The sequence below is a fragment of the Babesia microti genome, chromosome III (assembly GCF_000691945.2).
Source record: "Babesia microti strain RI chromosome III, complete genome".
Classification (NCBI taxonomy): domain Eukaryota; phylum Apicomplexa; class Aconoidasida; order Piroplasmida; family Babesiidae; genus Babesia; species Babesia microti.
The window spans coordinates 127,588-141,052 of record NC_027207.2 but is presented as its reverse complement, the minus strand read 5'-3'; the positions used below and the strand labels follow the sequence as shown (position 1 = coordinate 141,052).

General features: G+C 36.9%; 5 protein-coding genes across 5 annotated transcripts; 2 read left to right on the top strand and 3 right to left on the bottom strand.

Moving 5' to 3' along the window:
* Window positions 1-709: 709 nt before the first annotated feature.
* Window positions 710-2,662, bottom strand: BMR1_03g00370 (hypothetical protein; the record flags this gene model as incomplete). The annotated part of the gene is made up of 2 exons (XM_012793231.1): window positions 710-2,519; window positions 2,541-2,662. The coding sequence occupies 2 exons, from the start codon at window positions 2,660-2,662 to the stop codon at window positions 710-712; spliced, it is 1,932 nt and encodes a 643-aa protein (XP_012648685.1).
* BMR1_03g00365 (antigen UB05) lies at window positions 2,700-3,096 on the top strand (the record flags this gene model as incomplete). The annotated part of the gene is made up of 4 exons (XM_021481819.1): window positions 2,700-2,742; window positions 2,763-2,902; window positions 2,923-2,990; window positions 3,012-3,096. The coding sequence occupies 4 exons, from the start codon at window positions 2,700-2,702 to the stop codon at window positions 3,094-3,096; spliced, it is 336 nt and encodes a 111-aa protein (XP_021338412.1).
* BMR1_03g00360 (Transcription initiation factor TFIID subunit 5) lies at window positions 4,070-6,434 on the bottom strand (the record flags this gene model as incomplete). Its single annotated transcript, XM_021481818.1, has 6 exons — window positions 4,070-4,230; window positions 4,252-5,005; window positions 5,032-5,319; window positions 5,340-6,037; window positions 6,061-6,241; window positions 6,264-6,434. The coding sequence occupies 6 exons, from the start codon at window positions 6,432-6,434 to the stop codon at window positions 4,070-4,072; spliced, it is 2,253 nt and encodes a 750-aa protein (XP_021338411.1).
* Window positions 6,435-7,290: 856 nt separating this feature from the next.
* BMR1_03g00355 (GDP dissociation inhibitor) lies at window positions 7,291-9,171 on the bottom strand (the record flags this gene model as incomplete). The annotated part of the gene is made up of 1 exon (XM_012793228.1): window positions 7,291-9,171. One exon carries the CDS (start codon window positions 9,169-9,171, stop codon window positions 7,291-7,293), a length of 1,881 nt encoding a protein of 626 aa, XP_012648682.1.
* Window positions 10,515-13,082, top strand: BMR1_03g00350 (hypothetical protein; the record flags this gene model as incomplete). The annotated part of the gene is made up of 1 exon (XM_012793227.1): window positions 10,515-13,082. The coding sequence occupies one exon, from the start codon at window positions 10,515-10,517 to the stop codon at window positions 13,080-13,082; it is 2,568 nt and encodes an 855-aa protein (XP_012648681.1).

The window sequence follows — 13,465 nt, the reverse complement described above, 5'->3', positions numbered from 1 at the left end:
GTATCGGGTACAGATAGCTATTTTCGAGGTGTGACGCTGAATACTGACTAGTCTAGTTGTTATGTTTGAATTTTACCAATACTTTTCAATTTGCACTTAGTTGAATAGGTACACAAAGTTCTTTTGTATACATTTATTGTTTCAGTCTTTGGAAAGTACAATGTAAATGGATTTAGATTACTGGAATCGAGTCATTAGGCTGGCCTACAGTTACTAAAGTTGGTGAGGTTTTAATCTAACAAATAAACAAATATGCATTCTTGTCACTGTATTTCACTAGTGCATATTGCCGTAAATGGATGTGCAATAGTTTTTTGTATTCTTACATAATCCATATATAACATTCAAAATTTCAGGGAACCCCGTGATATTATAGAATAGTGAGAACCAATAATGTATCTTAAGGATACATTATGAAAAAAAAATTTGTAAGAAACATTTTAGTTAAAATAATTCACAAATACAAAGTCTGGGAATTCTCTCCCCCAATCTAGGAATATTGATATAACTCATATCAAATTCATAAAGGTGACCAGTGAAAAGAAAAGAAAAGAAAATCCGCATCCAGACAAGCAATAAATATACTTAGATTAACCCAATCATTGTCATTAATCGGTACAGTGCTAATTGCACAAAATTATATTGTGACTTGTAAATTACTAATTAATGTCATTAGTTGGGTTGTACAATTAGTACGTAAAATACATCATTAGAAGTGGTTTGGAAAGTCCAAATACTCATTCACTGGCGCATCAAAAGGGAGCGGTAGTGTTATATCCTTGTCCATGGAAATCTTATGCATTGACTCAGATGGCAACGCTCTATTCGATAAGGCTGCAGATAAGGACTCCTTCAAGCAGTCCCTCGTTGAAACTAGTAGCACAGGTACAATACTCTTCAATTCAAGCTTAATGTTCAATTTGTTCTTGCCACACTTGACGGCCACTTTACCCATTAAGCATGTATTGGAACAGTCGCGGAATAGATGCGGATCGATGTGATATATATCCAAAAAGTTAAGAGAAAATGTTGATGATAGCTGATAAACGGCTGTTTGTGACTTCTCAGCAACAATCGTGACATTCAACAACTCGTTGAGGGCTAGGGCTTTCTTTATATCTTCAAATATAATAGTAACCATGGGAAGTGCACACTTAGATTCGTAACATAATATTGAAAGTTCGTAAGTTGAAAACTTTGAGTTGGTGTATATGGGCGAGTGCCATAAACTGTCGAATTCGCGCATAGATAAAAAGTTCGAGGACATTGAGAGGAATGGGCCCAAGGGTAAAGTAACGGTATATTTGCAGGCAAATCCATCTGACTGTACAATCGACAAGCATAGAAGAGGGAATAATCCGCGGGTGAGATTTAATGTGTCCTTGATTTCTGCCACTGAATTCTTTGACATATATTGTGAAACAGTGGCACTAGTGATAGATGTTGAGTTTGGGAATGACATAAAGATATCCATAGACTGTGTGAGACACTTGAGTGTCACTTTGAATGTGTAATTGGAGTCAAAAAAGCTTCCAGAAAGTGAGATGCTGAACAAGTTGCCAAAACGCAATAGCTCCTGCATGGGTTTATGTAGATGTTGACCAAAGTAGTTTGATAATGAAATGGGCTCGATAAAGGGTATTTTGGATGCCAATCCTATGCGTCTCAGGTAGAATACTGGGACAGTGGCACTATTAGAAGTTGCCATATTGTTGACCAGAATGGAAGAGTCTATTTGAAAGGGGATGTTTTGAATTTGTGAGTGAGTTATTGAGGCTGGTCTGTTTATGGAGATGCCTAAAGTCGAACCCAAATTGTCAATGAATGTATTTGAATCTCTATTGATATCTAAGAATTTAGTCCTGTCATTGGGGTTCAAATGCAAATTACCAAGTGCTAAGTCGCGAAGTAATTCTTCAAGAGTGGATGCATATGTTTTGTAATCATTTATTATCAGAATAGCTTCTCTGAGTGCATTTTTCAAGCTATATATGTCATCTACTTTATTATCAAGGTTGTTCTGTTGCGGATATGATGTTAAAGAGGGAATAGGATTTGTTGGGTTTTCATGTGTTAATTGGCTGAAATCTGCCTTAAAAATATGAGAATGGTCTTCTAAAACATCATTTCCAACCGACTCAACAACGCCAACAAAAGAAGAATTGGAAGATGATGTTCTGGCGCTTTTCCTTCCACTTCGTCTCCCCATTTTATCATGTTTACCAGAATATTTATCATGTTTACTCTTGTGTTTGTGATGATTTTCTATGTCACTAACGTCACTATCAGTGATTGACTGTTTATTAATTGCGTTTGAAAATTGAATGCGGGAAAATGCATCTGCATCATCATCGAATAGGTCTGATTTTATTTCAATTGATGACATCTTGGCTAATTCTTCATCTATTTGTGTTATAAGCGCTCCAGTAGTGTGTAGAATGTCGATTACTTTATCGAAATTTGAAAAGTCATTAGTGTCGACGAACTTAGAGGCCACCTGTTCCAACTTGTCCCTTAAGCTATGTTAATGACGATCGCACCTTCTGCATTCTTCAAGGACGCTAGTGACTTTTGTGGAGTTTAAATCCTTACCCTTTTTTATAATTTTGGAAATCTTCTGGTTGAGGCGGTTCAGCCTATCGATGTCCCTATCCAAGTCCATTTGTTGCCCAATATTGAGTACTCAACATCTGGTTAGTATGGGTGATGGATATACCGTGCAGACTTCACGGATTCTTGACGGTGTGGCAGTAGTGATTTAGGGGCCATTATGACAATGTTCACTATGATAGTTAGTGCATTTTTCCTTTACATGTTCAAGGCTCTTTGGTTCCTACTGAACCGCAGCGAATTTAAGTGGTTTAAAGTGGGTCTAATAATTACCACGATATTCCCTTTTAAGGTATAAACTAGCTCATATAGCATTCATTTGACTATAATTTGACACACATATTTCTATTTTCAATATGCACGTTAATATTTTGTGTAAAGTAATTACATGGGTTATTTAGACCTGTGGATGAGGAGAGCGGTGCCAAAAAGGAGGGATTTGACTTCAAGAAGATGGTGCCAGATAAGTTCAAAAAGTATACCTAATGGATCATTCTAAGCTTATTGTTTACATTCGCTACATTAGCAATTATTGTGACTTTAATTTTATTGGCGCTTTTTCATTCATTTATTTGGCTGGATACTTGTGAATATTTGAGCAAAATATTTACTAATTCTAGGTAGTTAGCTACTATGCGAGATTTTAATTTGCATTTTTTCGCTTATATATAAAATTTACAATTGATTTCACAATTGATTTGTGTAACGTCAAATATAACATATAAATGAATGCTGGAAGGGGGAAATTAACTCCGAGAAAGTTGATTATTGATTGTTGTATAATTAATTTCTCATTTTGTCAGAAAATGAGAAAGTTATAACTTAGTTTATAACGGCAATGATGTATTAAAGGTATCACTGATAACACTAAATATAAAATCGTCTGAAAGTAGAAAATTGGCCTTCTGTCCTCTGGTTTATCAGTATTTGTGTTGTTTTAGATGTTTAGGTTGTCATTGTTAATGATAGTTGAGTGGATATGCCTTTTGATATTGAAAATGTTAGAATATACATACTTTTTTAATTTGATAATTGGATGTAACCAATATAGTTTGTTATATTTGTTGAGATAATATATTTTTAATGAGCTTAATAATATATGTTATCTTATATATAGAGCAAATTCGTCATAATGCCTCAGTCGGAATATTTGCTTACAATTAAGTACATACAATAACTGGAAAACCTTTTCTTTGACACAATTTAATAAAAATCCAACACCTATCTGGATATATTGTTTAATGAATTATAAATTTTAACACAATACTCAACATAAATCATTCTTATCAAATCTGCACATGACGCAAAATAACCATGCAGGGTACTGTACCGCTACTTATGATACAAAAATCAATGCATTGCTTCATGTATTTCGCATATTATTGCTTTATGATGTAAGAATAATAAGAACTTGTCATGCAGCATAATAAATATTGCACTATCCAATAATCATGCAGCCCTAGGATACATCCACAAGGCACGCCAACAACACATTTTCCGGAGTGAATACCGCTTGTCTGATGCTACAATCCCTGGTACTAAATGCCTTGACCAACCTTGCAATACCATTGCGACTGGTCTTATCATGGCGTTGAATTAATGGCCCGTTTCCACCGCAAGCTAAAATAAATAAGTTTTTACCTCTTGAAGTATCCCAAAGGCTCATCACACCGTCGTCACTAGCTACAGCCAATAAGTTGCATCCATGGGAAAATGAAAGACTGCGTATTTGTGCATGATGTCCAAAAAGCTCGTCTATCATCCTACCAGTAGCTATGTCCCAAATAATAACGCTATTACTCTCGTCATTGTATCCTATTGGTGGGGCGCCTGTAGCAGCGGCGAAACGTCCATTGCACGAAATGTTCACCCTCTGCATTCCATTAAAACAACGTCGAGGGGGGGATAACACACTCTGGCATTTAGCTGCCCTGAGATCCCAAAGTCTAAGAGCTCCATCATCGCATCCCGTCGCTATTATGGACGCGTTCGGATGGTAACTAACGCTACTGGCCCCGGCAGCTGTACGCAGTACCCTAAGTGAAAAACTGCGATCTGTTGCCCACATGCGAGCTGCTCCATCTTGTTCTACTGAGGTAAAGTAGTATCCAAAAGGGCTATAGGCCAGGTCAAATACAGCTGTACCGCCGCCTTTATAGACAACCTTGGTACTAGCCCCTGAAGGTAAATACAGTCTGATCTCGCCGTCCAACCCCCCAGATAGTAGCACTGTGCCCATTTCTCCGAAACATAACGAAGTTACCAACCCATCGTGTCCAAATGACAAGTTTGACTCTTTGGTATTGCCTTCTGGGGATCCTAGGTATTTGGCCTTCAAGTGTTCGCCAATATCACGTCCCAATTCGCTAGAGACATGCTCAGATGCCTTGCATATCTACATTATATTGATTGTTTAGCTACTTCGGAAGCTGCTAAATCCCAGATCCGTATCGTGGCATCTTGAAATCCAGCTGCTATGTATCGTCCATCGTGAGAGCTAATGCTAGCACTAGTTAGGTTATGCGAATCGTGCAAAGTATAGGCCAGTACACACGGTAACTCCTTGGAATTGATATTGGCACGGTTTTGCGCCTGGGCTATGATTAGGCCCCTGTATACTGAGTATATTTCAGTTCCCGGTGATGGTAATGGGCACAAATTATTTGCATCCTCCAACTTTGTATTTTCCTTGCCGATTATTAAATAATTCTACTTTAATAGATAAATACTTTTGTCTGTGGAGATTCCAATCCATATAGTGACATAGGCAATCCCCAATGAATGGTATTATCCCTCTCAGTTGGTGGCTCAACGCAGTCTACCAGCAAATCCACTGACGCTGAGAATTCGTCAGGTACGGCCGGTATTTGACCAAAGGACCCTCCTGATGACAAAGGAAGTGGGCCTTCTCTACTGATATTGGTATTCGTATTCATTGTCATTACTGGCCGATCAGTAGGGGTTGTTGGTGGGCCAGAATTGGTGCCCATAATTGGCGTATATAATGTGGGTTTCGAGCCTATGGTTTGTCGGCCATCAGTGTGCTGTCTTTCCACTAGGCCAAGGAATGGTCTACCATCGTGTTCCAAATGCTTGTTTAGCCAATCAATATTCACCCCGTATATATGTGCAATCTGGGCTCTCTCTAGTGAATTACTTGAGTCGTAGAGTGTGGACGCGTCGATAAAATCTACAGTTTCTTGTAGTATATTTTGGATTAGTACGCTTTCACAATTTGTCAGCCAGCAAATCAACGACCGCTTAGCTCTTTTGGTTATCACTATGGCATGTTTATCTAGGGGACTGTTCATGCGCAATATGGGTGATTCCTTCAATTGACTATGGTGGACATACATGGCTAGATCTCTGAGGTGATTTTCGTACCTTTCCAAAAATGGTCCGCTGAATGTTTTTATAAAACTCCTGGCTGCATGAAGCGACTGTGCTTACCATTAGGGGGAGACACATGAAATAATTTGACATATAGCTCCAAACATACAACAAAACAAACTTCAAGTAACTCAAACTGTGTACGGTTGATTGAACTTAGAGTCCAATCGAGCATACGATTCATTTGCAATGTATAACTTTCGAGATCTGGTATAGGATTGTCATAAGGACCCATTGTAGCCTATATATGAGACGTATCATACCACTAAATCCAGTATTCTTGTGCGTTCTAGGCCATTTTGCGGTGGGATTTGTAAATGTTGTGATTTGGACTGTGGTGATGAATGAGTTTGTGGAGATTGATGGGTAGACTGTTCCTCAGAGTGATGTCTCTTGTTGTTTTCGTCAAATCCGAATGGCGATTGATGGTACATTGTTATGCTCTATATGCAATTTTCAATTCAGAACGCAGTGTTCGTTACAAAAGGGTACGACTAAATGCGATAGTATATATACTATAATAGTTTAGTTGATATATATATATATATATGGATGGATTCTCATGTTCAGTGGTGCTGTTCTTTGTATATGCGCCTCTTCTAGTGCTGTGAGTATCAACGTCAAATATACTACCCAGTATAATAATTCAATCGGAATAATGCCGCATAGTATGTATTTTGTGATCTCTAAAGGTTGTGATCGTTGTAAAACCATCTAGTGCATGATTTCTAATAATTGTTCAAAATATCGTGATAAAACTACAATTTTCTAAATGATATTGAGTTTATTGTATAATTTGCTGTAATTCACATATTTCCATAAATTGCTATAAAGTCTACGTTTATCACTTATAGCTATTGTTATCAACACTAAGCTTACTTATTGCGTGTGTTGTTTAACAATTTCAGTTTAATACTTGTTCAGTGAATTAATTAATGTGTACTATGAATATAAGTCTAAAAACGCAATACAAGTGTAACAGCTCGACGTGCCGTTAGCTAGGGTTTCTTACAAAAATTGTATATGAAACCCACAAGAGTTCGCTAGTCGTGTCAATGTACTGTTCATTTTTACCAGCTACCAAACTAAATCGTATAGGTATGAAAAATTGGTTCTTTGCGAAAAATAGCGTACAAATTGTATTTGTATCTACAATTAATATTAGTAGTATTCGCAACATTTTGTTATTATCGCTGTCCATTTGATAAACAGGACCATTAATTATAATCCTAATTACGATTGAATCAATATTATTAGCAGATTATTTGCGTCATGTTTGATAAAGAAATCCTACACAAATTGTATAATTTTTGAATGGTCTCCATCGTCATATTGAATGGACTTATCCACATTGTTATCGATAGTATATTCCTCAAATTCCTCCACCAGAGCTGTGAGCCTATCTAACACCAATGATTTCTTCTTCTTATTGCCAAATGTGTCGTGGAAGATGAATTCATTTGTGTACTCGTTCTCAGAACCAATGTAATCCTTGCACATTGTTTTGTCGCCAACTGCAATTACATTATCCGATCCATACATCTTAAAGTGTTGTGTTGTAAATTTACGGGCTGAAAGGGCATTTTTAACCTTCCTGATAGTGTCAATTGCCATGGGTATCTCGTCCACAAAGGTCATCATCATCCCACAATTGTAGCACTCATCAACAATATTATTTGACATGTAATTTTGACATTCATCTGCAGATTTGCTGATTGAGTTGTGGTGTGAGGCAAATAATATGGACGAGAGATGCTTTTTATTCTTTTCAAATAGTTCCCTAATATTAATCATGTGCGGGCACTCGATTACGCCACCATTACATTGTGTGATGATGCCCATCATGTAGTAAATGTAGTAACCCTGTGGCACAGTTCCAGAGGAGGCATCCAATTGCAATAAATAAGATTGGTCATTGTTCAATATCACTGATGTAGATACGCCTTCTTCTAGTAACTTTTCGTTGGAAATAAATATAGCGATGTGAGCATTCAAGGCTGGTATGACAAATTGATGTTTATTGTCAGATTGGTCTGCGTAACCAGAAATTATTCCAGTAAGCACAGTATCATTGTCACAGGTGTATGGTATATGTTGTAAATGCGATTCGGTAATTAGAAAATTGCAATTAATCTCACTCACTGTCAAATCCAATTCATTTTCGGTCATTCCATGAGTGTCAATTGTCAGACACAAATCGAATCTGTTGCAAGTTTCATTTTCATATCCGTCATCAGATGTTATAACCGTGTTAAACTGTGCCTTTGATATTACAGACCTCAACATGCAGACAGTACCTGCAAGTGAAGCAGCCCTGGCAAGAGCTTGAACTATGTCACATGTGCCGTACAATGGATAAATGAAGGGTGAATGGTGGCGTCCATATATGCCTATGGAACTGATGTACATTTTGGCCCTATCCAACAGATTATGCGGCTTATCTTTGTAATGAACCCGGCACAGCCCATATTGGATGATATCGTTCACAGAAATTGGATTTGTTTCACTTGTTTCAAGATCTTTGGTCGCTTTAAAATTGCTAAAACTTTCTGTAGTCCGTAGGAAACGGCACAGGTTTCGCTTCTGCAACAGTGTAAAATCCCCTGATCTAAAAATTGCACTCTTAGATCCAGGGAGCTGGGCAAAATGGCCGTTTCTGTAAATGTAACTCCCCTCCACTGCGGTAAATTGTACGTAATTGTCACAGCCAGCGGCTAAGAGTGATGTGACTGCGGGGCTATTGCCATATAACATTTTGGGCCATAAATCTATGTGGTAGTATTTAAACTCTGAAAGGGTTTTATTGTCACTATATTGGAGAGAACCATTAATATTATCTTCAATTTGGCACAGCTCTAGTTCGTTGTTGTAGTGTTCAAATGGATTGAATACAAAATTGGCATTCGCATCTTTAGATGCAAATGTTGGAGTCCTTTTATCATTATTCGTGTCTGAAGGATGATTGTCAGGGGTATCATGAGTTATTTCTATGCCATTTAATATCTGAGTTATATAGTTCTTGAGGTTAAGTGTACGATAGTTCGAACCGTAGTCAGGATTTGGATCCAGCAATATAACTTTCACTCCCTGAAATGATAATCCTACAGCAGTTAGGATTGATACAAGTCCTGTGCCATAAATTACAACATCTGCTTCCAGTTTTTCAACCATTTTTTGGTAACATTTAACAAATCAATTACAAAATAAGTGATATGTGGTATATAACTGTTTGGTGTTTTTTGCAGTTTGAAAATTGTGTAGAGGGAGTGTGCATTTTGTAACAGTAGTTATTGTTTTATATTGAAAAGTATGCAAATGAAAGAAATAATCTACACGAGTATTATCAACAGTAGGCATATTGTCTATGACATCGATATGTCATTGTAACAAAAATTCGCCATTAATAGCAGTGCATATATTAAATGTATGGATTATTTGGTGTAATTATGCAAATAATTAGAATAATGTTTTAATTGGCGATATGACACGTGGAATCACTGTGTTTTCTACATAAATATGTCCATTGTGTTCTTAGAGGCATGAAAACTAATCAGTTACACAATAACAATTGCCTCTTATACAACCAAAAAGTAACAGTAATATTGGCCATGTAGCGCAAATAGTCATATTATTTTGGGGGGGTATCTGCACAACCTCACTCAGTCTTTACGTTCAAACCCAAGGACAAATGCCAATAACCCTAATCCCTAACGTTAACCCTCACTAAAATATAACACCAAATTTAACGGTGTGATTAATGTTATACATTAAGATAACATTTGCTCATGTGGGATTGTCGTATTAGTGTGGAATTAAAGTAGTAATGTGTACGATTTGTGTTTGCCACCGAAATTTTCAGCTTTGATGTAGATTATTTGATGATAATGTATTTTTTGGTGATATATAATACAATGTCATAATTTAAGCGCCTAAATAGTTGATTATATAGGATTAGTGGCGTGTTAGTGTACGTGTATGACTAGTTCAGATAGGTTTACTGAGATATGATTTCGTGGTAATTGCGTCTAAAGTCTACATCTGAAGATGGCATATAATAAGTTGTAAATGATGTCATGTAATCCAAGTGATTATCGTATATATAAATTAAAGTTTGTGCCGTGCAAAAATATTAAATTCAGAAAAGCCCTCGCCCCCCAGCATAGTCCATATTATTCACTTCATTCATAAGAAAAGAATCGTTGCGACTGATGCGTATATCAATCGTGGCGATTTACGAGTTAATTTAATGGGTTGAATGATAGATATGTGGATGAGTGAATACATGTACGAAAGCGATGTAAAGTTGTCACATGATCACAGAGTCAATCGTTGAATTGGTTTATATTATTTGGGTAATAAATAATTAATTGTAAGCTAAAAATAGTAATTTGTGGTAAATGAATGCCAAGTATCCGTAAAGGCATGGATCCTTAATATTTTTGACTGCACTAGGATGGCTGTAGACTGGGGTGGCACTTAATGCCATTGCGGTAGCATAAGTTAAAATCGACACAATGACGTATGATTGGGAAAGGGGCTACAGGGCACGATTTTTGGCCCAAAATGGACTTTACTCCTGTCTCAATTCTTTGGATGTGTTAAGCAAAACCCACTTCACCATCCACGAATTCCAACTCTTTATCGTTGGCCTCTTCCTCTCAGCAGGAATCAACTCCCTTATCTGTTATAGAATTACTTATATTTTTCTCTTTTATTTGGGCCTATTGCACGTCATGTTCCGTCTTAACAGAGACAAAATTTGGCACTATAATGTTTTGTTGTCCAGTATTTTTTTTACTTTAACTACCGAAGCTTCCATGTCGCTTGAATATTGGCTAATCTTATTTAACTTGGCGTATCTATTGGTTTCAATAATTTTTGGTGTGGTCGGAATGGCTCCTTTTGCCAAGATAACTGATTCCCCTTTTATCATATATTTAATAACATATAGTAATTTGACTTCAGGCATCATTGGCATGTTAAGCTCTATTTCTTTCTATTTCGGCATAGAGAAGATGTATTTTCTTATTTTGGCAAATGTATCCGCCATATTTGGTCTTATACTTCACAAAATCGCAGTAAAAAGGTGTGAACCACCTTTAATAATAAGCAAAACAGGTAAAAAAAACCTATCCGTGACAAATAATGGGAAAAGGATGGACGGCAGACGTTTTTCTGTCCTTTTCAAGTGCGTTTTCCCCATTTTTGCACGAATTGTGACTTTTATGCTGTTGGCTGCTGCCTTGGTTATCATTTTGATTATTTTTTCCAAAAATGGTGCTAAATATGGCATGACTGAGTCCCGGCTTGTGAGAGATAATATTTCACGCTACTATATAATAATCACAAATTTATTAATTATGTGTTTTGCCACCGTGGCTGTCTCAGTGGAATTTGTGAACTTCTTTCTAAATCTATCGATATTCGAGGGAAAATTTGTGAATAGATATCGATTAGTGGGGATAGTAATTAATTCATCCTACCGATTAGTACTGGAACAATCTGTCAGCACCAAGAAATACAATGAAACAATTGATGATTGGAATGACGGGTATAGATTTGTCAAAGTGATCTCTGAAAGGAGGTTAAAGTGCCAAAATTTGTATATGGAGGATTGCAATGAGCAAAATCAGTATTATAATTTGGCATTTTGGGGTCATGTTTTTGATAAATGGGCTAATGAACTAGATTTGAAAGTGCCAAATCAGTCAAGGCACATTGAAAATATCAAAAAGCTCATCGCAGATGAACTTGTGCAGCTTGAAAAGCTCAAAATTGTACACGAAATACCTACTGCTACAAGGATTTTCCCTCCATATCGTTCTAAATCGTTACGGCAAGATATTACTAAAGTTCAAGAGATTTCTAGGTTTCATTCAATACCCTACCCATTGCAATTGCCACTGCTAGAATGTATAATACCAAAATTGGATAAGTATGCTCACAAAGGGATTATTGAGAGGTCTAGGGAGGAATGGGAAAAGGAAAGGGATAATGGGGATGAGTTGTGTAGCTTTAATTTCAAGTGTACACCATATACTCCTTCTTCTAACATTTGTAGCACAGATGGTGTAACACCAATTATCTACGATGCCAACAGCAATGACAATATGGAAGACATAGCTAGCCATCTAATTGAAAGCGAAAGTGAAGTGTCAATATCCGCTTCTCAGGCCTGGGATTCCTTCATCAATAAGCTAACAGACAATAACCCAAAAGATGAACCGCAAAATTCGGGGACTGAACAAACTGCCCTTATTGCCAATGAAGTTGGTAAAATATCGCTCCCGGAACCCTACTTGAACCTAGATCAATATCAGTGTGATGGAGAGATGATTTTTAATGATATGTCCAATAGGTTGGCGCAACTAAATGCTGATTATGAAACCCCTTCATTACACGTTAACTATGGACCATTTAACGTGGTGAAAGGGGAACCAATGAATTTATCTAGGGGTGAATATTTGGAAATTGATATGCCTGCAAAAATTCATTTGATTAGTCTTGTCATTTCAACTTCCATTGCACAATCATCACTTCAAACTCCCCAATCATCACTTGTTTACAATATCCCAATTCTGCAACATGATGATCATACAGGCAGCTTATACGATCCACCGCCAATAGCGCCAAAGAAAAATGCGGGCAGTACAAATTGTGTGGAAAATAAATCATATCCAAGAACCATTTCATCTATTGTTGCATATGGCGGAGATGCCGGGGGCACTGGTGAATTGGGTATCTCTGGTGAAAGCGGCGCGGTGCCAGAGGGACATGAATTTGAGCCTGTAGATACCAACAGTCAGGACACAAGTGGAGATGCCAATACGGACTTAATTGGATCGTACATTCCGAATTCTTTGTCTTTCAACTCATCAAAATTGTCTAAACTTAGTTGTAATGCAGATTTTTCTGATCTTGACGAGACGCCTACAGACGAAGTCAGTCAATCTTCATATACTAGCCAATCTGATTATTCCAATAGCTATGTGAGTGGCAATCCTGTGTTGAGAACCGCCAGATTTGGCAAAGACTCTGACTCTACATCCCACACCAACAGTGTTGAACAAGTTTTTTTGTAACATAGAATTCATTATAATTATCTCTATTAGTACCTAGATCACTATATGTTAGATAAATAATTGAATCATATATATGCACTAGTATTATTTTTGCACCAGTTATTAGTTCTTACGAGTATAATGATTCGACGATTTAATTATTATACAATATGTATATGTATATGTATATTGCATAGATATCATCCGTCTTTGTTATATATAATCGTGTATATGGATGCAATTAGTTACTGTAGGCCCAGTATTCATGAGTTATATGTTATAGTTACTGGAGTGGAAACATTGCATTACCCGACTCTAAAAATCCTTGTGCCATTGCTCGGTTAGTGATGGTATCATTGTTTTTATTGTATAATTATGTATACATTGTATGTTTTACGTGTATG